At 39.5% G+C, this 24,221-nt stretch overlaps 1 protein-coding gene across 12 annotated transcripts in view; it reads left to right on the top strand.

Annotated features, from left to right (window-relative positions):
• Positions 1 to 24,221, top strand: part of MEF2C (myocyte enhancer factor 2C) — a 174,519-nt gene that overhangs the window by 93,493 nt on the left and 56,805 nt on the right. For all 12 annotated transcript variants that reach the window (XM_065930522.1, XM_065927052.1, XM_065925755.1 and 9 more), the window contains one exon: positions 505 to 708. In XM_065930522.1, the coding sequence (XP_065786594.1) occupies positions 505 to 708 (204 nt within the window). The remainder of the gene's footprint in view (positions 1 to 504; positions 709 to 24,221) is intronic.

Raw genomic sequence — 24,221 nt, 5'->3', positions numbered from 1 at the left:
TGGATTTCTAGAAAACAGAATACTACTCTGTCTGAAAGTACAGTCAGATCTCTTCAAGTGTTTTCAGTTAAACGGCATGAGACTAAACAATTTTGAGAAGTTTTGAACACATACTATGTCCATAATGTCATGTCCAGTCTTCACGTAGCCAAAATAGGAGCTCCAGATTTATAATTAAGAAGTACCCTAATACTGCTGAAATTGACTTTTTTTTTTTAAATCTTGAATTGCTCAACGAAACAGCTCCCAGGTCACCATCATTATAACACCCTACCCAAAGTCTGGCATTTAGTTTCTGCATTCAGCAGCAAGCTAGAAATCACATTTTCCAACTCTAAGCAGAAATTAGTTTTAGATCTCTTTGCTCTCTTTCCAGACGCGTTAGTGACAAGGGCTCCGATCACGACACACTTGGTGTTAGGAAGGGAAAAAAGTAGTGTTTTGCTTTTCAAGGCGTGCTTTTTCTCCCTGTCTGAAAACACCCGCCTGCTTGCTTGCTTCCAGGTGACGTTTACAAAGAGGAAATTTGGGTTGATGAAGAAGGCATACGAGCTGAGCGTGCTCTGTGACTGTGAGATTGCGCTGATCATTTTCAACAGCACCAACAAGCTGTTCCAGTACGCCAGCACGGACATGGACAAGGTGCTGCTCAAGTACACGGAATACAACGAGCCACACGAGAGCCGGACGAACTCGGACATCGTGGAGGTGAGCGAGCGCGCGCCCGCTGGGCCCCGGGCCGGCACAGCCGCCTGCCTCCAGACCCTCCCTCCTCTCCTCCCTGCCTGCACACAAGCACAGCCTCCTCCTCCTAAAATGTGCATATGCCCGCAGGTGTACCCAGAGTTACTGCCCCAGTCATTACTCCACCCTCTCTCTCTATCTCCCAATGCAAAGTGAGAGTGGTATAATAGTCGGGACTCGGTGAGTCTGCTCCTTGCTAGAAATCAGGCACCTTGTCAGATTATTAATCTCATCCTTCTTGAGTCGTCCTTGTCCACCCCAGTGTCAGGCCACCAGAGATGGGAAGTGTGGCTACGGCACAGCTCACCCACATTTTAGATGACTTCTCATGATTTCTTTAAGTGTATACTAAAGTATATACTTGTCATGATTTCTTTTAAGTGTATGCTTTGACAGCATAGTCAAAGGAAAAAAGTGAGCTCACCGTGACTTTTCATTTGGTTTTCACATTGTCTCTTCTTTCTAATTCATTCTTCCTAATATATTCTTGCTGAAAGAGTAAAGACAGTTATTCTCCCAGAAGTGTTTTTTCCCCCAAATCATATAATTTAATATAGCGCTATTGATACATGTGGAGTCAGAAATCTGATGAAAATGAACTTCTAAATGTCACTTGGTGTTTTATCCAAGTTAGATTTAAAACATGGTTCCATTGTGCCAAAAATAAGTAAGCACCATGTTGAAACTCAAAAATATTTTTTATCTGTTACCATAAGTAACATTGCCATACAATTTTAAATGCTTCCCACATGTATCCTATTTAAATGTTATTGCCTTATAGTACCCATAAGCAATGACTGCTAAACCAAAAAGGAAGAGGTATAAGGAGGTATATATCCCCATTATTCAGAAAGAAGATTTCCCCATCTATTTTCTCCTCATGGTTTCCTTGATTATGACTGCTTTTCCAGAATTAAGAGAAAGTAGATGTTTCAGAAGTATGTATTCAGAATCAGTCTACCAGAATACAAGTTATTCTTGCCATTGCTTTCTTGTTCCATATTATGAAAAAATGTAGTTCTGTTCCTGATCAATTAATCTGCCTCTTACATCCATCTTCTCTTTTACCTGTTATAATTGTCTAAGATTAATTCTCATTTCTTTACTTTTACTTGAAAGTTTTTAATTTTTTTAAAATTTTTTGCCTAATAAGACCAAGCAAATAATTTCAGAGAAACAAAAGTAGATGATAAGTAGACCTAACATGTATATTTTAAAATACTTTCAGATTTGCATTGCTACACTTTTAGTGTTTCACTGATGATTCTAATTGTGGGCTTGCCTTGATCTTGAAATTTAAGATCACTTATAAAATTTACCTAGTATGTATTTCAGATAGCATTTTATTCATGCACAGGTATAAATGTGAAAATACATAAATATTAACAGTTGTCAAACCTCATAAATGTTTTCATGTGTGAAAGTGCCTTCACATGCATGCTTGTATACATTCACACACTGTTAACATTAGTTCTGAAGACAGAACTCTGTACTCAGAACTCCACTTCATTACCAAAATCATTACAATAAACATTGCAGAACAACAAAAAAAATCAAATTGGAATTTGTCATCAAACTTGAACTGCGCCTGTCCTTCATATGGTGGGAAATGCAGTTGAACTCTATTAATCTAGGTGAAAACTTGACTTTTTAGATTTGTTTTCCTAGGAGTTTAAAAATCTATAAAATTATCTTCTGTGGACTTTGCTCAGGAATATACTCTGGTTTAAAGGAGAGTTAAAACTTCACATACTCTAGAGATTTTCATATTCTGGGACAGATGGGTGTCTCAACCAGACTTCTTCACAGTCATGAGAGGAACACGGAGTCGAAAGTCACAGGGCTTGCCTTTCCCAGTCTTACTGGGTGACAAGCTGGCTACTTCTCAGGTCTGAAGTTTTCTCCTCTCAAAAATGAGGACAGTGAGTTTGAAAGTTTTGTACAATGTAATTCTTTAAAAAGCAAATAGTAGAGTAGCAATTCCATCATTATCCTGCCCTTAACATCAACAGATTAAAGTTCTGAATCTCTCAAAAAGACATTCTGAGGTTCTTAGATCAAAACTAGAGATGCTTTGACTCTCTGAAAATCACATATTGTGATTCGGGACTGGCCTCCTCAACTACCTGAATCACAACAGTCTTCACCATTTGACTTTCCCACACTGTAGTAATAACTGAGATGATGGAGAAAGCAGTCAAGTGGGATCCCTAAGCTTGACAAAGTTTGTACCACAAAAGGACAGAGAGTATTTTTTAAAGTGCATTTCACTGAAATCAGTGTGCCTGAGATCCTTGGTGAAGAAGGGATCTCGGTGGGAAGCTGTATTTGTATTAAGTTTCCCAAAGTAATTCTTAAACACACGAAGTTTGAAGACCTCTGCAAGATGAAGACATAAATTGTGTTGCAGGCTAAGAACCTGTGATGCATCAGAGACTTGAGAAATCTATTCTTAGAACAGATCTAACACAAAGTGGAAAGTTAGGATAGTTTACTACTCCTGGGTAAAATTTTAAATCCTATTTATTTTAATTTAATGGAATAGACTTAACTGAGGAAGTTTAACGAGGAGCATAATATGTTTCATGAAGGGTCATTAGTTTTATATTTCCCATTTGGACCATTATCCCTCTCCCTTAACCCTCTGAAAACAGTTTACTCACAAGAAAAAAAAAGATCTGCGAAGAGAGAGGAATAACATGATTCCCAGTTTTCAGCCTGAAATTCGAATTTCTGGGCCATACCAGAGTAGTGTTACAGGGTCATAGGAAATTGTGCAGCGCGTGGGTGTTGAAAGAGATTCCTTCTTTTAGCAAAAAAGCTCTTCGTAATTATCATGTCTTTGCTTGATAATTAGCACTACTGTTACAATGGCACAAAGACTTACAAAGACTTAATAGACAGACTGGGATCGGGTTTTTTTTATTATTATATTATAATGCAGCTTGAATATCTGTTTAGATACAATATATAAATATGCCAGATTTTGTAAATGTGTTAAGTTTTTAATCCACTGGTTAGGGGAAAAAGAAAAAAACAATTGTTGTATTAAAAACACTTCCTTTGAAGAAAGTCCATTTTATTTAACTATATAACAAGTATACTAGGTTATTTACCCAAAATGGTAGCTGGTGAGGCTGTGGAAATTCAGTGGAGGCTCTGATGGTATTCAGAAACTGCTTCCTTCATCCCCTTGCGCCTGTCTAGCACCACTCCTGGTTCTCTTGGCTGCCCGCCGACTCCCACAGTTGATGCTGGGTTCTTTCTGTAAGGAGACGTGGGGCTGAGCCCTTCAGGATGAACTGAAGATCTCAGGTCCCAGGGGACATGCTGTAAGCCTGTAGAGCCATTTCTTCACTCAGCAAGGATTTAGCAGGCACCAGCTTATGTTCAGTACCGCTCAAGGACTTCTGAACTGGGAGACAGGCCTTCGTGTTAAGGATATGAAACAGGCAAAAATCAGCTTGGGAACAATCAGAGGGCAAAGGAGCAATAATCTCATTAAAGTAATACAAACTGCTGAAAGAAAGGCTTCCGCTAAACAGTTCAGCAAAACTTCAGACAGGTCGTTGACCACCAGATCATTCCAGGTGATCCTTGGAGAGACAGAAGTCCCAGACAGGTTACCTCATATCCAGCGCATGTTTTCTAACCACAAAACCCACTTGGGAGCATCACTTAGCACCTGGCCAGGAGGGAACCTCTCACCCCTCAGTGACTCAGTAATTCTGTTTGAGCGGCTCATCTAGTCTGGGCTAGTGACTAAGTGACTCTATGTGGCCGTGGGATAAAACATAAGAACCCGAGCTGCTCCCTGGGAAATCAAAAAGATGGATGTCACCCCTGCAGAAAGAACCTTTGATTCACAGCTCTCTCAGTAGAAGATTACTGACTTTTCTTTTTGAGACACAAGGATGAGAAGGAGAGAGAGTCTGTGTGTGGGTGAGCGAGGGAGCGTGCCAGTGAGGGGGGCAAAAAGAAAGGGGAGAATGAGAGATGATATTTACATGGAATTTTATTTTCTGTTACCTGATTCCTGTTTTTGGATTTAAAGACAGTTCTAGCAAAATGTCTCCTTGCACAGTAATAATTAAGGCCTGAATTGGGTCTGCAAAGACCTTAAAAATACACTTTAGTATTCCACAGTGCTCCTGGAGGTTATCAATAAGTTAACTACCTTTACATAGTTGGTAAAAAATTAAGAATAATTTTTGTTGAAAAGAAAATTCAGCCAATAGTGGAATTGGACTTTACAAATTCTGTATTACAGAAGTCAGAAGTAGATCTAAAATGTCAAAATATGTCTCTTTTACATGAGCTTTCCTTATATAACCCAATTAAATAGGTTTCAATTTTATGCTTATAAAAATATAGATACATGAAAATATATATGCTTTATAGGTATATGTTACACAGATACTTTTCCTAAAAGAAAAAGAACATTCACTTATATGTTTGATCATTTGTTGAATTTTCATTATTTCATGCATTCACTGAACAAAGATTGGCTGAATTCCTGCCATGTGCTATGTGCCATGGAATGCATGGAGATAGGAACGTAACCAAGGCCCCTCAAGGTCTCTTGGTCAAGATTGCTCACAAGGTCATGCGTGATCCAGCCTCTGTAATTCTCTTCTTCTCTAGCCTCACCTTTTGTTATTTCCCTCAGCCACCCCCTCACCCAGTTCCCGTCCTGTACCCAAGCCATCTGATGATGCTTATATCCTTCAGCTTCTCCAGGCCCTGTTTGTTTTGTCTTCAACATTCCTTACTCGGCCTTTACTTGGCTTTTATTTATTCTTCATTCAAGTCAGGCCCCAGTTTATACTCTTGGAAATATCCTGGAGATGCTCTGTAACTTGTGTTTATTGTTTTTCCTATATTATAATATAGGAATCTAATATGTTCTGTGTTCTCTATCAAATCACTGTTGAAGCTATTATCCGATTGCTTGTTCCACACTAGATTTTTAAACTTCTGGAAGGCAGGGCCAGCGCACATTTTGTTTTCCATCACATCTCCAGGGCTTAATGTGAGGTTGAGAGAGTGTTAGACCATCAGAATATATCTGTAGAAAAAATAAACAGGGGAAGACACTTAATAATAGGATATAGCCATGGGATTGTTGTATAGCATAATGTTACTCGTTTAAAGTATAAAAATGTTTTTACAGTTCCAGTGAAACAGTTCACTAAAATTTTATAAATTTCATTAAAGCACTATCAAAAACTACAGTGATCTAGATCTGTACCATCTAATACAGTAGCCACTGGCCACGTGTGGCTGCGGCTGCCGCTGCTAAGTCACTTCAGTCGTGTCTGACTCTATGCGACCCCATAGACGTCACGTGTGGCTAGTGACCGGCGAATGGGACAGGGGAAGATGTAGAATACATTGATATCCAGAAAGTTCTGTGAGACAGCACTGGTCTAGACTGAAATCTGAAAAAGGAGGCATTTAAATGAATTGTGTTTTCAAATCAACACCAGGATTAATTCTGCAGTGTGAAATTAGAACAGTGCATTTCAGAGGTGAAGAACTGTGTAGCCTTGAGATTTTAGAATCCAAAGCATAAATGTTCACTTTGAGAGACACCAGTCTGGAATTACACACTCATCGTAAAACTGAAAGCACGTTTTGCCCCCACACCAGTAACCACAGAGTCAATCAGTAAGCTTACCGTCTGGTTCGAAAGTTCTTTTCAGTTGTCCAGGCTGACAGGGAGCATAAGCCACGTGAACTAGGTAATGCGTGCTGTTTTTTTAAATGTGAAGCTTGTGAACGGAAGGATGGTAGGTCTTCCTTGTTACTATTTTAAACTTACTTGAAGCAGCATAGGCTAGTATTTAACTTTATAATTAGTAATTAATTTCTTCAGAAAAGCAGTTTTTTTCCAGAAACTTAGAGAAGTAATATTCTTGAGCTACATTAAAAATTCTTCTTAGATTACTGTGAATTATAATTAAAATAGTCTTTATTGCAAGTAGCTCAGTAATTCTGCCTTGTCCTCTGTTAAACTAAACATATAATTGCTTTTGGATAGATAGTATTGAAAATTGAAGGATTAGTATATTTCATGAAGATTTAAACCTTCAGTGTTGAGGCTTCTAAGGAAAACAAGAAAAAAGTTATTATGTTAAAAACAGTAAAAGAAAAGTTTTTGCATATTTCTCCTAAGTTGTAATGTTTGTTTTTGTTTATATATCTTTAAAAGACTTTTGCTAGTCTCTGTAAATCAAATTTATATTTGTTCCCCAAAGTCTAAAAGAAACAGTTCTAAAATGTATTCATATTTCTCATCAATCCACAATGAATTTCTGTATATCAAATTTGAAAATCCATTGCTTTTTAAAAATAATGCACTTGCTTAATTTGCATATATTTTATAAACATGAAAAGCTGCTTCACATGTCATTTATTAAGAAAATCACTGTTGAACAAATAAAGTGCATGTTAGATTACTCAAGTTATATGCACAAGGCAATAACACATTACCTCTCATCTTTCTCGTTACACAGCTCTAATGGCTTAGTACTAACAGAATCAACAGAAAATTATTTAATATAAAAAAGAAAATTATTTAATAATAGTAGAAGCAGAAAAGACAATAGGTTTCAAAATACAGCCTTTTGTCAGTAGTGAAACTGCTTTATAATTATTAACCATCACCATTTTATTGTTATTGTTTTACATGAATCACCTTGAATTGGAACAAACCAAAGTCCTCATCGTTTTTTTCCCTCAATATCTGAAAGTGAAAGGGGGAAACATATTTAGCCTGAATCATCATTATCAATATTTACAGAGTTCATGACACCTACGACTTGGTGTTGGACTGCACATTTGAACCAAATGTTGCATTCTAGCCATTGACAGTCCTTAGGTAAAGGTAACATTATTTGGTTTTAAAACATATCAAATAAGATATCAAAGAGTGGAATATTCTTATTTCCTTAGGGTTGGGCTAAGTATATGGCTATGAAATACTCAAAAGTGAAGCTTTAGGAACAATTTCAGAATCCTGCCTAGAGTCAGAATAAAAGATGATGAGTCTTTAATCAAAGGATGTTTATTATTTCAACTGCCTCACTGCATTTTTAAGAATTATTATTATAAACTTACTTTCTCTCTGTGAAGGACATGATGATGTTTTATTTATAACTTCAACTGCCAGCTCAATGTATAGCATATTGTAGACATTTAATAAATATTATGTATATGTACATATATATACACATATATATGGGGCTTTCCAGGTGGCTCAGTGGTAAAGAATCTGCCTGTCAATACAGGAGATGCAGGAGACATGGGTTCAATCCCTTAGGTCGGGAAGATCCCCTGGAGAAGGAATGGAGAAGGAAAAATACTCCAGTATTTTTGTCTGAAAAATTCCTCTGATAGAGGAGCCTGGTGGGCTACAGTCCATAGGGTCACAAAGAGTTGGCCACAACTGAGCTACTGAGCATGTATGCATGGATATATATATATATATATATGGATGGATATATACAGATACATCTATACCTGTGTATATATACTTATGTGTATATATTAAAAATATATATAAACAACTTACTGGTGATCATTATGATATAGATATTAAAATTTGCCAAATTTTCTTCATTGAAATCAGATATGTTCTAATAATAATGAAAGGTAAGACTCTTTCAAGAGAACCAAAGATGGATAAAGGCTGTTGCTTCCCTCATAGCTCAGTTGGTTAAGAATCCACCTGCAATGCAGGAGACCCCAGTTCAACTCCTGGGTCAGGAAGATTCACTGTAGAAGGAATAGGCTACCCACTCCAGTATTCTTGGGCTTCCCTTGTGGCTCAATTGGTAAAGAATCTGCCTGCAAGGCGGGAGACCTGGGTTCAAGACCTGGGTTCGACCCCTGGGTTGGGAAGATCCCTGGAGAAGGGAAAGGTGCTAACCACTCCAGTATCCTGGCCTGGAGAATTCCGTGGACTGTATAGTCTATGGGGGTCACAAAGAGTTGGACATGACTGAGCAACTTTCACTTTCATCACTTTATGTAAGGAAAAAAAAAGGCACAGGGGACCACGTAGAGATATTTCTTGTAGTGCTGGTGGAAAGTAAAAAGACTTTCAGACCAACATATGTAGATTCCTGGGAAAAAAAGAAGCGATGGTGATACTTTGGCCAGGATCTAACAAGAGTGTTCAGAGGATCTCAGACAAAATGCCTCCGGCCCAGTCTGAATCACTGGGGGGATCTTGCTTAAAGGCTGATTCTGATTCAGTGAGCACAGGGCAGGGCCCAAGCGTCTGTATTTCCGACAAGCTCCCAGATGATAACTGATCCTGCTAGTCTGTGAACCAAACTGAGTAGCAAGGAGCTTGAGCCTTTCCAAATATCTATTTTCTCCAGCGTGGAGTTTGAAAGTACATTTGTGAACATTTTTCATACCATAAAAAAAATGTTTTTAAACCGACACATGGGTAAACTAACTCTTGAAAGCAAGCACCTTACGTTTTTGGAAGCACAATATAAAAGGCCTGTTATTACAGTGAAGTGAGCACTGCATCTCCTGGCCCTTCCGTTGTGCATGCGCATCAGTTGCTAGTGGCTCCCAAGAGCAAGTGACAAGGAAGATTCTGAGTTCAAGACCAGACTCGGCAGGCAAGTGTGATGCCTGTGGTTAGCAGTGGGTAGAGAGAGTGGTGGCAGCTATGCATTCCTCATTACCCTCATGATCAAAGTAATTCATAGGACATTCTGAAAAAAGACTCCAGACTCCACCATTAAAAGTACTATAATTAGGCAAATGCTGCATATGGATGCAGCAGATTGGGTGGATAGATTATCTTATTGGGAATATATCTCATTTTACTAATAGCTGTTTGGCATGTTATCCAGTCACGTCTCAACGGCATTTAGTATATTCTGTGTTACCCCGAAGTTTAGCCACCTAATGGAAGTTTTCAATAAGAAAAAGAAAAAAAAAATCCCTGTCAATTATTTCTAAAGGTCATAGAGTTAATGACTAGCTGGGAGGTTAATTAGATTCTGAAAGCCTCTTCATATCAATTAAATCTCTTATCTTTATGTTTTAGTAAATAAACTCAGTAACTATTTAGAGCTACTGTTTTAGGATAAGAAACACTGTAAATAGTAAACTCTACAATGGGTATTTGGTTTTTTCCCTCACATCTGATAAAATATTATTACAAAAAAACCTTATATAAAAATGAATAATAGTAACTCTTATTCAAGAATTTCTAATTTAAAACTTTATTTTTTGATATACCATACAGATGCCTCTTTAGTCATAAACAAATGCCATCACTGTGGCCTCAAGAAAACCATTTAGGAGAGAAAAACTCAGGTCAAAGTTTCCCGGAGAATGAGCTCCAATCTAAAACCAACCCCAGTCTCTATTCCCTTTAGTTCCAGCAACCAAACCCTTTTCAAGGTTACCTGTACACATTTGTAAATAAGTAATATATTTAGCACCTATGGCCTGACAAAGTCAGTCATTTCTGTCATGGGAATTCTCTTTGGATAATACAACCAGGTTTCAGATGAAATGAAACAGATCTGCACTAATGGCTACAGGTGGCTATTTACATTTTAATTAATTGAATCAATAGTTTAGTTCTTCACTCTAACGGGCCACATTTCAAGTGCCCCATATCGACATGTGACTAGTGGCGTCCGTTGGTCAAGATGGGTCCAGAAATGCTCGTCACCCCAGAAACCTTCTGTTCAGCAGCCCTGGTGTAAGAATGAAGCTGGCAACCGCAGCGCTCTTGTTGATGAGGTAACTGGCGTGATGGTTGATAGATACAACATAATATGGGACCTGTGAGCTAGAGAGCTTGCACCAGCCATTCCACCTTTCATTCCCACTGCAGGCATTGGCTGCATCCCTACTGGGTGTTAGGGTCTGTGCCAGGGCAGGGAGGATCAATCAGGAATGCTGAGTCATTTACTCCCAGGAATGGCATATTTGTAAAGTCAGTGGGATTCTGTGTGGGTCAAGATGAGAGGATGGAGGGAACACGGAAGTTGAAATAACCCTGAGGAAGAGGGAAAAACAGAGGAAGGGACAGGAAAGGACAGTCCTAGGAGAGCAGAAAGAAGCCAGGTCAACTCTAAGCTTTTCCACCAGAAAGGGAGTGCGCATGCGTACGCAGGCTCCTGTTTCCTAATTAGGTATGCGGGGAATTTTATCTTCTCCCAGCCTTCGTGACTAGGTTCTCCTTAAATGTGGTGGTTCTGAATTAATTTCACATGGGGAGAAGGAAAGCTGCAGAGCGATTTTCCTAAAGAATGTTGTTGGAAGCGTTACCGTGAGAGTTCTCCTTTAAATTTTACTTGTAGGAAAGAACTTTAAAAGCCCCACAGATTTGAAGAGAGATTAGTTCTGGTTATGGCAACACCACACGTTAGTTCTATAACCTGGGCTGACTTGTTCAACGTTCTGAGTTAGTTGGTCCACCCTGACCCATCCTGGCTCACAGGACCGATGGGATGATTATGGCTGTAAACGATGTCAGAGTCCCACTGTCAACTGTTACGTTAGGTGGTGGTTTAGACGCTAAGTCGTGTCCGACTCTGTGCGACCCCATGGACTGCAGCCTGCCAGGCTCCTCTGTCCATGGGATTCTCCAGGCAAGAATACCGGGGTGGGTTGCCATTTCCCTTTCCAGAGGATCTTCCTGACCCAGGTGTCGAACCCGGGTCTCCTGCATTGCAGACAGATTCTTTACCCACTTAGCTTCGAGGGAAGCCCTTAAGTTAAGTAAGAAGTCTTTATTTTCAACATCAAGGGAAAAGTTCAGGAAATTTAAGCTGTTTTACCAAAGGACAGAGAAACAACAGTTTTTTTATATTGAGAATAATTATATAGCATTTTCTATTAATAGTTGTATGTGCCTAGTCGCTCAGTTTTGACCCCTTGAACATGTAGCCCACCAGACTCCTCTGTCCATGGGTTTTCCAAGCAAGGATACTGAAGTGGGTTGCCATTTCCTCCTCCAGGGGATCTTCCCGACCCAGGGATCAAAATTGCATCTCCTGCATCGCAGGCAGATTCTTGACCCACTGAGCCATCAGGGAATGCCTTAATAAATATTGCATTCTTATATAAATAATAATAGCACTTACATAAATTAAAAGGATCTAATAAAGGCTAGTGCATTGATGTTTTTCCCACAAGCATTTGTGAAGTGTTCCCTTCGTGCGAGGCGTTGTGCTGAATGCGTATTGGAAACATGACGGTGATCATGAGGAGTCCACGGTCCTCCAGGGCCGATACGCCGCTGTGGACACAGCGTGCGCAGTGTTTGTTCCCTCATTCAGCAGATATACATGAACATGAAGATCAGGTGCTAAAACTTTGTGCTAGTTGCTGGTGATGCACCGGTGGCTATCCTGTCCACCAGTTTGAACTGCGAAAAGACTTAGGCTGCAGCAGGATAACTGAAGGAAAAGAAAGTAATTTCAGTTGTGAGCCCATGAAAACATCCATCTCATGGTGGGTTAGAGGGGAAAACACAACTTTGAAAGATAAGTAGAGTAAGTTGATAGGCTGAACCAGTCTACAAGTCATTTTTTCCCCCATGTAAAGTAAAAGCAAGACTAATAAAAGTAATGATTTAGAGATATACAAATGCATACACACACACACACATCTATGTGTATATGTAGCAGGCTTTAATTTTGTTTCCTATTGACACTGGATTTTTTTTTTAATATGTCATTTCTCTGTAAACATGTGGTTTTAATTTTTAGGGAAATTCTATAGAATACAAATGTTTGAAAAATGCAGTGAATATAATTACCTTTAAGTTTGACAGAAGGGTCTCTGGTGTTGAGAACAGAAACTTTCAGGCTGTATGGGATATCCTCATCTTAACTGTACAAATGAGGATCCCTCTACCCCCTCCCTAATTTCTAAAACACCCTCCCTCTGGCTGAGAGGCTGGAAAATTGTTACATGCCTGTGTAACATTCCTATAACCTAATAGTTCTACAACCTTTCTCGCAGTTCAATCATTGGAGAATGTTCTTTGTTTTTGTAGTCCGCTGTTTCACATAGTAACAGCTTGTTGTATTTTGGTCTGTTTGCCAGAGGGAAGGTTTATTTTTAAAACCCTGAACTCTGAATTTTTCTTTATTTTTCCAAGATTGAAAGCAGCTGAAATGCCTGGAGTTACAGGTTGAAGGCTGCTTTACAATATGTGAAGAGAAGCTTCTTTCCCTCCTCCCTTTGTGTGTGTGTGTGTTTTTAAATTTTTTCCGAACAAATGTCTTCTAACTGGTAGTTGTCTAAAAATAGAAAACTGCCTAACTAAAAATAGCCTGGCTCTAGTTCGTGCCAAGGAAAATGGAGAGGAATAGGCGTGGAATAGAAGGCTGAGTAATCCAGTTCTATTCATTCAGAGAAACCTTTGAGAACGCAGCGATGATAAAGTACCCTCCAAAAACCGCAGGCCTGAGTCTCCCTTCAGACTTCTAGGTGCCAATAAACATTTTAGCCCCAGGACACATTTTTTTTCTCATAGGTTGTAAACATTTTCTAAAAGACAAGGCTTTGTTTCACAGAAATCTGACCAACTGCCATAACTAACTTTCCTAAGGTCTTAAAAATCCATAATTATAACATGTATTTCAAAAACGCATCTTAAATGAAAGTATTGTAAAATAATGTACATCATGTAATAATCAGGAGGAAACTGTTACAATAAAAACCGCTTACTGCTTGCAATTAAACTCGAAACTTTAAAGAGTTTCGCAGAAAGAAAATTATTCCTGTGACTCATTGTAGCTAAAAAGAGCGGCTGACTTATTTTAGTTTAGCTCCCTTGGACGCAGAATTCTCTTGTTACGTATGTAGCCCCTTGATATACCAATATTTAGCCTCTTTTCTTACAACTATACTTTGCATCCAAGCGTGTTTTCACTTTTAATTTTTTAAAGGGAGTAGAAACTACTTTGAAAAGGAACATTTTTGAAGGTAGGATGGCTTTCAGTTTAGAGAAACGGAATTCTGAGTAAGCCTTAAAAAAAAAAAATTACATACACCAGTTTTGCAATGGTAACGCTTTTTTTTTTTTCTCTCTCTCTCTCTCTCTCTTTTTGTTTTGCTTAAGTAATCTGAATAACCAGGTCAAACATAGCAACAGGGTGTGGAAATGTCAGCACAGTTCATGGGGTTATACGGGTCTGAGCATTGTTCTGCTTGGTTCCTGTAATGCTGCTGGTGATAAGGCTCTTGAGACAAAGGACGATAATTGATGGAAAGAGACTTAAATCATTGCTAGAAGAATCAAGGTCCTTGTATCTGTGTACATCAACTCCTCTGGTCTCCTTCCGTCTTGTAAAGCATTTTGTCGTCTTGCGTGGTGGCCCCCTACTGCTCTTTGTAATGGATGCAGACCACAAGTGATTCCTTCATGCCGCATACAGGGTGTAATTGTGTCTGTGTGGTGTATTAGTAATTACCAAGCTGAATTCCCATATTGTATCTTTAGTGCAGGCATGGAAAAATAGGACATACAACCCTGCATAGCCATTTTCAACCTAGATAGTGAGCCACTTAGAGCTGCATTCCAGGGACAAAGCCTTTTATATGCACACTTTTTGAACAAAATTTTCATTGTTGAGTCATTTGTGCTATGCAGGATACATTCCGTTTTGGAAACAATTAACCTCTGATAATAAATTCACTTCTGACTTTTCAGCAAAGCCTTTGTAATATGGAAAATATTGCTATTTTAATTGCTAAAAAATTTATTGCTAAATAATAGTGAGATGAGCTATAATAGCCATGCTAGAGTATCATATGGAAAGAGCAGTGCATGAATTACTACATATAACAGATTTGTAGAACATTCATAAGTATTAAATAACATAATTGTTTTATTAGCATTTTTACTTTAAATAGTTATTTTCATATATAATTTATCCATCTTGGCTAAAGCATTGTTAAACTTCAGAAAAAGCTGACAATGAATTTTTGTTACAGTAAGCAGATATAAATTAATAATTAATTTCTTTGCTATAAAATTTGCATCCATTCTTTATATATTATGTAGCCAATATTGATTTGACTACCATCTATTGGTTAGAGATTTGAAATATCTACAGTATTATTTATAACAGAAGGCCAAATAACACAAGCAGAATGGTTTAAACACGAGAAGGTGTGTTTACTCTGTGCATCAAATGCTTACAATGACAGTTGAAAGCTATTAAATGTAGCAAAGAAATTAATATGGCCATTTCATTAATGAGAAGTGATGACATTAGATTTACATTGTTATCAAATGTGTGCATGGTTTTAATTCCATTTTTACCAACCAACTTTACAAGTGGGCTTCCAGTATGTGTATTTTAGAAGTTTAATTTCACTTTTATCTGTAGATATTTTTATTCTAGCAGTAATTATTGAATTTCTAGAATATATAGAACTTTATAGTGATGCCAGGAGAGATACAAGTTGGGAAGCTACCGTCTGTGCCTCACAAAACTTACAGTCTAGCTAAGGTAGAAAATGCATATGTGAATCACCAGGACAAACGGCCTGACAGGCATTATGGGATATTGGCGGAGGCAACATACCAGTGCTTGGGAGCCCCCGTTCCCAAAGTGGAGCTAACCTACCCAAGTTTGTGTCCCTCCTTACTGCTCACCAGCTATATGTCCCTGGACAAATCACTTAGGTGTTCTTCCTCTTTATTTTTCCCCTTTCTAAATGGGGTTTAATAATAGTACCTAGTACATAGCTATTATGACAGTTAAATGAATGAATATTTTTTAAGTGCCTAGAACAGGGTCTGGCACATAGTAAGGTTTATGATGATGATACCTTGTAATCAAGTAGCAACTATGGGAAGAATATTTTAAAAGTCAGAGATGGTAGCCATGATCAGTGATATCTTTTTAGCTCAAACAATTGAAATACAGAAAGATGGTTATGAATTGATGAAGTGAATGGAGACCAACCTTTCAAAAGACTAGTTATGCAAAGATTCACAAGAAGAAAGGAGCAAGGGCCTGAAAAATACTAGTTTGTTAAGAATTGAAAGTTCACAGATAGAGGGAGCGGTAGGAAAGATGGCAAGGGCAATGAGAAAGAAGAGGAAACAGATAAATCAAGAGTTCTAAATGTTTGGGCAGAATTAGGTACAATACAGAAGGTATAAGAACGATACTGTATGGTCTCAAGTAGAAGAATAACAAAATGACAACCAGATAGAAGTAATATAATTGTAAAATGTAGATGTGCCAAAACATTTTAATTTTTACAAGTAACACGTATATGTGTACATCCTATAAAACCTAAAACCTTTCATTATACTTAAATATTTTAAGCCATTTATGCCATACTGTGAACAGCTATGATTATAACATAAAAAGTTTTTTTTGAAATGTGCATGTAATTTCAGTTTGCACTGATACATGCACATGCACTTATTTCTCTGACTAAAGACGAAATGTCAGATGTAGTATCTTAAAGGAGCAAATTATAAAGACCTCAGCAAGCATATTTAAGCTATCTAAGCTTCTCTAGATTAAATTGAAGAAATAAAAATCTGTACATTTTGATGTTCCTAATGAAGTATATGGACTTCCCTGATGACTCAGATGGTAAAGAATCTGCCTGTAATACAGGAGACCCAGGTTCAACCCCTGGGTCGGGAAGATCCTCTGGAGAAGGGAATGACTGCCCACGCCAGTGTTCTTGCCTGGAGAATTCCGTAGACGGAGGAGCCTGGCGGGCTGCAGCCCATGGAGTCACAAAGAGTTGGACCCCACAAGGCGACTAACACACACACAGTGAAGTGTGTGCACATTGAATGACCTCATGAACAGGCCAGGACTCTGGATGCAATCCTGCCGAGTGTAAAAACTCCACCCCTAGACTTCCACACCTATAATCTAAAAGCTCAGCCATTGTTTTGGTATTATTTAATTGAAGTTTAATTGATTTACAATGTTGTGCCAATTTCTGCTGTACAATATATTAGACATGTAGACAGTATGTCTTTTTCATTATGGTTTGTAAGGCGGCAGGTGGTGTGGGAGAAGGGGCAGAAGCAAGTTCTAGAGAGTCAGACAAATCTGGTTTCTTCTACTTTATTCATAAACTCCATGCTCTTGGGCAAGTGTCTTCATCTCCACTGAAGCTTAGCTTCGTAAGCAGTAAAACTGGGATGGTAAGTCTTGCTTTTGGTCTTTTTGTGCACATTAGCTTGTACGATGTACCCATATAGCCATTAGCTCGTGTTGGGCACACGACGCCCCTAAACATGTTATTTCCTTTCCTTCTGCTCCTTCCTCCTATATGTGTAAACATAGACAACGTTTTCTAACTTTCTTCTCTCTCTCTCGTGCTCATAGACATACAAACACACACATTCACACCTGGGACATTGAAATCTTCAGTGTATTTTGTGATTACGTTCAAACAAAATGTCACAGTTTATAAATTGTTACGTATAATACATGTGTAAATATTTCTGTCATGAAGTCATGAAATTCTCCAGAGATAAAATCTTCATTATACAGATTTTAAACTGAGGAAAAGGTAGAGAAAGGTTAAAAACTAGAAGTCACGAGTAACTCTATTAACAAAGGTCAAAACAGAATTGAAAAAAAAATAGGTTGAGCCCTGTCACGTGGAGGAGCTTGCCTAAGTTTTGTTGGTGAACTCTGGCAGATAGAGTTAGGATAGAATTTGTTCCCTGGTGTTCCTTTTGAAGGCTTGTGTGGTGGCTCTCTTGGTGAAGAATCCACCTGCAATGCAGGAGACCTTGGTTTGATCCTGGGTTGGGAAGATCCTCTGGGAAGAAGGGAATGCTTACCCACTCCAGTATTTGGCCTGGAGACTTCCATGTACAAAGACTGGCAGGCTGTGTAGTCCATGGGGGTCAAACTACCATGTATCCAAGGAAGAAAGCAGTGAAAAGAGAGAAGGTGGGGAAGGGAGGGAGAGTGGGGAGAGCTTGATTAAGATTTTAAGGCAAAGAAAGTAATTAGCAAGTCTAAGACAAGAAATTTCATATACTGCTGGTTTCTTTTCTGACGCAAAAAAACCAAATAATTGATTTCATTGAAATACTAGCCAGCCAGCAGTGTTTAGTGTGATGATACTTACTGTTAACAATAAAACATATCTTTCTTACATCGCTTCTAGCTTTGTATCTTTGCCCTGACTCCCTCAGTATTTTGATGGCAGTAGTGATACATGCTCTTGGAAGTGAGCCAGGCACGCTAACACATTACACATTTGGCTTAGTTCCAAGTGAACAGGTGTTTTAAATATTCCAGTCACATACCCGCAATGTATATCGCTACTGGGGAAAGGATATTCGCTTCTGAACCACTGATGTTCCTTTGACACTCTTCTGAACCACACCTATTTTGCACTCTGAAGACCTAGCCAAGATGAATTGTGATTTAAGGACAGACAACCATTAGAGCCCTAATATTTCCTATAGGAGGTGCAACAAATTTTATAGTTCTGGACTCTACACCTGACGTCCAGTTACTGAGATCAAAGCACTTGCTGATCAATATTAGAAAAAAAGGAGAAATATTTCATTGCTTTCCATGATTGAGTTCCTACAAATATGAGAGATTTCATTTATATTAGAGAAAAAAATTAGTGAATTATATGACAGCAAACTATTTGATATATTATGATTAGGAAAAGAAAGTGGTTTTCCCCTAGACACCATCATTCAGTTTGCAAATGTCCTAAAATAAAACAACCAAAAAAAAATTGTGAAACCTAAATTCTGAAAGTGAAGTATTTCCTTCTGGGGGCAAAAAGATTAAAACAGCTATGCAGAAATACATCTACCCAGAAATAATTCTGAAGATCCTTTCAAAATCCGTAGCTTCATGGTATAGTATGAGTGCACACGCACACACGCGCGCACACACGGATATGTGCACATGCAGTTCACGTGAAATTGGCAGTTTTTCCAGCAGGTGAACTTGGTTATATAACTTGCATCTTCCTGTGTACTGTTTCCTGTGTCTGATCAACAGAACTTTCATTAATTTCTATCTGTCCCTCTGGCTGCAACAATAAAGTAATATAAGGGGTTGGAGTGGGAGGGGGTTCTCTCTTCTCCCAGCCACTTGCTTTGACTTCACACCCCATCTCGGTATAGACTGGATTCCTCTGACCAGTAGTCAATTGTGTGCATGACCTCATGGAAACAGACACGGACTCTGTTTTGCTTCCTCTTTTAATGGTACTGTTTCCCCTCATCTTTTTCACGGTGGACTTTAAAAAGAAGTGGGAGTCTATGCAGAATGATGGTGATGGCTGTTTGAGGCATTTTTAAATGATTAGGTGGTTACTGTGTGGTTAATATTATTTATTCAACAGAAAATTGACTTTAAGCCCATGTAAAAAGCCAAGTATCATAATTGTAAACTTCTTTTAAATGTTATACAACTTTGTTTAATTTCACTTTTCAAAAAGTCCAGTTTCCCATCCGAGAGACGTGTGTGGGTTGGCCGGGCTGGGGAACCCTCCAGAGAAAACAAGGCAGCTAAGCCACTGCGGAAGCAGCGTCGGTGACTGTGGGTGGCATTTCTCTGCTGAGTCAGGTCCGTGCCAGCCTTTCCCCAGGCTTTCACTAACACTGCGGATTTTCTGACAAGATGCAAAGCCCAAGTCTTGTGGTTCTTGAAACTCTCCTGTAGTTTTCCCCTTTTCCTTGGGACTTTGGGAAATTTTCACTTAAGAAGATCTCACTTCTTGCTCTGTCTTCCTAACTGCTGGAAAAAAATTGGGAAGTTTTACCGCCATTCCTTTTACTTTTCCTCCCATCCGGCCTGTAATGTAACAGTGTTATCAGTGTCATGTTGAAAACAAAGGCAAGGATAGAGCTTATGTACCCATTTTAAAAGAAGACGTTTTTATTTTTATTTAAGAAGAAGTTTTTATAATGCATGAAAGATTTCTCCTTGATCCTATAGCTTTGCCCAGAGAGAAACAATAGTTGTCTCCATAAAAAGTATACATTTCTTTTCTTTTCCCTACCCTCCTCCTGAAATGCAGCATAAGTATCATCTTGTAGTTAGCAGACTTGGCATCACTTATCTACTCAAGCACATTAAAGTGAAGAGCTAAGCGGTTAGATTGTGAATCTAAGTAATATAGGCACCAAAAATTATAAAGCAACCTTTTTTCCTTAAGAACAGAGACATAAATTTCTTGCAAAATATTATTTTAATAATTGCAGGAAACCTCCACTTTATTTTATCCAGGTAGATACAGTCAAAATGTTTTTGCAAAGGACTTCCTTCCTCATCTTAAAAGTGTAGAGGTCAAAAAATTTAAACCACCTTTCTTTCCTTAGGTTTCCAATAATCTCCCCTTAATTTTAATTATGTTGCTGCATCCAAAATATTGATATTATTGAGAGCTTCCCCTCTCTTCAGTGGATAGTACAACAGAACAACAGGGAAAGCATTGTAGTTATCATTCATCAGAAAAGGAATTCTATTGCAAATATATCCCTTTATGGAAAAATGAGATTTGTCATGCACTTAATTAATTTCACCTGAGAGTAAGTGTTCGAAGAAAACATAGGCAGACATCCCTAGTGGTGCAGTAGTTAAGAATCTGCCCACCAATGCAGGAGACACAGGTTCAATCCCTGGTCTGGGAAGACTTCACATGCTGCTGGGCAACTGAGCCCACGGGCCACAGCTCCTGAGCCCACGTGCTGCAGTGACTGAAGCCTGCCCACCTAGAGCCTGCACTCCCCAACAAGAGAAACCACAGCAATGAGAACCCAAGGAGCACAGTTAGAGAGAAGCCCCCACTCACCGCAACTAGAGAAAACCCGCACGCACCAAAGAAGACAGCACATCCAAACAGAAAGAAAAAGAAAAGAAAAAGAAAACATAGGCATAATTTAGGGAGCCTTTAGTAAGAGGACAAGTTTGCAGAGGCAGCATCCTGAGATAGCTAAGAAAGCTAATTCTGGAGCTTGCACCTGACTGAGTTGGTTAACTTGGTTCTGCCACTAACTCGCTTGGTGGACTTTGGCAAGTTCTTGGACCGCCTGGCCCTTCTTTTTTCTTCATCTGTAGATTGCCAGTCATAGTGGAAGAGTGGCTGTGAGGATTAAAAAACAGATCCATGCCAAGCTACAGGCTCAGTCCCTGGCACACAGTATATGCTCAATAAATGGTAGGTGTTATTGGTGAGGAACAGACTCAACTAAGGGAAAGGTTAATATTTTGATAGTGTGGGAAGACTGGTTTAATTTCCTCTTCGTGCCATAGAAGGGGAAATGTTGTTTTTATAATTACCTAATGAATAATATGGAAGAAACTATTGCACAAATGAAAAATTGTAGTTCACCACTCAACTAACAGAATCACTGAGCATTCACCAATTATGGAAGTTGAAACACCAAACGTAAAAATCAGGTTACAGTACATTTCCAGTGATAATGGCTGAAATTATTAAAACCATCCTGGCTGCAAAAGCAGGCAGCTCCCAGCACGGGGGCCTGGAGCCCAAGGCCACACAGACTGGCCAGAGAAGGCCATCTGGGGCCGGAGGACGGAGCCGTCTGTGGGGCTGGCAGCTGCCAGTTGGCTTCTCCAAATTAGAGGACAGGTGCTGAGCCGCTGCCAGGGGTGGGAATCAGGATGAGTCGAAGTGCTGATGGCCCACGATCGAGCTTTATGTCAGAGCACGAAGTGCTGAGCCCACATGCCGGGAGAGGCCAGCTTCCATACCAAGGGATCACTTGATGTGCTCACTTGATTATTTTTTCCCTCTCTCTTTCACAACACCTTCAGCTTGTGTCTTTCACTCATTTCCATGCCCTTCCCTCCCTCTTCTCCCAGTATGTATCAGTATTTGCTGCCACCTATTCATACTAGCTCATTCTTGTCTTTACTTCCATAAAATACTTAACTCTCCGTGCCTTTCTGGTTTTCATTTCTCAATACTCTGTCTCCAGCTTTTGTAGCATCGTGTGAAATCCACGGTGACTGAATACAAAACCTAAGAATGTTACTTATCTGTGTCATATATGACATCATGGGAAATGTGACTTTCATGGACTACAGGTTGGTCCAAGGTTATGGTCCAAGGTTATGGGGCCACAGGTTCATATATAGGTAATATTCATAGCATAGGAAAAGTGAATTGAAATGAGTTTGATTTTCATTAATTTGGTCACATAAATATACAGCCATTTTAATTTGCATATAAGATAATAAGGTGGCATCCTATGTAGGCCTTTATCAGCCCTTGATAATACTAGACTTTCTAAAACATTTCTCATGAAGTATATTTTATTTGTAAATGTTCAATCCAGAAGGAAAGATCCCAGTTTGCCACAATGGAATGTGTATTGGGTATTTTCAGAATCCATTTGTAGATGCCCTATGGCCTATTTATTTCTAACCATTACCTTCAATTCATAATAGTCTACACTGATGAGAAGGACCCTTCATGTCAAAACCATTGAATAGCAGGAACTACAGTATGAGTCCAGGAGATAGCAACCCCCATGAACAAATGAGCCAGGAAACCAGAGGGCACGTCCCTGCAGAAAGTTGAACAAAGGGTCCATACTCTGAAATGCTACTGGCATTTTTTGATGTCTGTCCTATAGATACTCTGATTATTTTGCTGGCACCACCTGGAGATAATTATATTATTGGGAAAGCAAATAGAGACCCTTTGATTAATGAATTTAAATCAATATTTAAATTAATTTATAATTTCTATGTGCCAGGTACTCTGCTTGGTCTAGGGATTCCCAGAAAACAGGCACAGTCCTGCCCTCCAGGAATCCAGTCTTATGTGGATGCTGAGGTGGGCTTGCAGTGGCCAGGCAGACAGAACCATGATAGGGCTGCAGGGTGGGCTAGTTAAAGAAACTAGAATGGTGTCATGGGGTTTGCCAGCGACTCAGTGGTACAGAAGCTGCCTGCAATGTAGGAGACACAGGAGACATGAGTTCGATCCCTGGATCCGAAAGATCGCCTGGAAGAGGGAATGGTAACCCACTCCGGTATTCTTGCCTGGAGAACCCTATGGACAGAGGATCCTGGTGGGCTACAGTCCAGAGGGTCACAAAGAGTCAGAGTGAGCACACCTAATGGTATTAGTGTATTTTATAAATCCAGCAAAAGCCTTGAAAGGGCTGGGATGGAGCAACTCCCTGAGGATTTTGAAGTGCTTTTATTCTTAAGCACCTTTTATTTACCTGAAGCTCCTTAATTACTGAGAAGAACAGTTTTACCAAACTTTTCTTCCATCGGACACCTACCCAGGGTTATCGAATGTAAAATCCACCACTTACTACCAATCCACATGTTCGGTTTGTGGTAATGACATAACAGCTGTAGAAGATGAATAGATTAGACTCTTCCCTTCCCCACAAGTACTTTTTAATGTGGTAAGAGAGACAAGAGGTAGAAACCAAAATAAACTCATGTGCAGAAAAGACGGGAAGGGGCATCGAAAGTGTGCCGCTGTGCGTTGAGAGGTTTGGTCTGTGGAGCTTGCTTCATGCCTGATGTGAGTACGGGTAGAGATTTGTTCCCTGACCATTTGACAGCCTCCGGTAAACCTAACATTCAGTGAAACCAAGCCTGCTTCCAGGACGACCCTTGGAACCTTTAAAGAGCCTTTAAATTCCTTGTGTGTTGTCTTCCAGTCACCAGTGCTGGCCTGTCGTTCACTTGGGAGTACACCCTGCTTTCCCGGCCACACACCGGGACTAACAAGTCCCGTGGCATCCTCCCACCACTGGGGACCACTGGGCTGGTCCTCCCACCACTGGAGGACCACTGGGCTGGTCCTCCCACCACTGGAGGACCACTGGGCTGGTCCTCCCACCAGCCCAGTCCCTGGCCAGTGACCATCCCATCCATTATATTTTGGGCACTCTCTGTTAAGCAGAAAGTATATCAACCCAATAATAGGAAAAGATTAATACTGCATTAACCAAGATCCAGAGGATTCTACATTGAAAGAGGGGAGTCATAAGAGTAAGGCTTAGAGACCAACGTTGCTAGCCTTGGACAGAACTCACACACATTACTATTGTTGAAAGGAGAGAGAGAGAAGGGTCAGTGTTAAAGGAAATGGAAAACTTGGATCATCACTAGCTTTTGCATAATCTTTCTGAAAGTGAAAGTGTTAGTCACTCAATCATGTCCAACTCTTTGCAACCCCATAGATTGTAGCGCTGCAGGCTCCTCTTTCCATGGAATTCTCCAGGCAAGAATACTGAAGTGGGTAGCTATTCCCTTCTCCAGAATGAGACCCAGGGATTGAACCAGGTCTCCTGCATTGCAGGCAGATTCTTTACCATCTGAGCCACCAAGGAAGCCCAATCCTTCTGCACCTTCTTCTTGAAAGTGACCAGACTTTCCTTAGAGGTATTCTTATATATGATGCCCATCCAGAAGAGCTAATGAATTTCTTGAAACTTTCTGCTATCT

This window comes from Muntiacus reevesi, chromosome 1 (genome assembly GCF_963930625.1).
Source record: "Muntiacus reevesi chromosome 1, mMunRee1.1, whole genome shotgun sequence".
NCBI lineage: Eukaryota > Metazoa > Chordata > Mammalia > Artiodactyla > Cervidae > Muntiacus > Muntiacus reevesi.
This window is presented reverse-complemented; position numbering and strand designations above follow the sequence as displayed.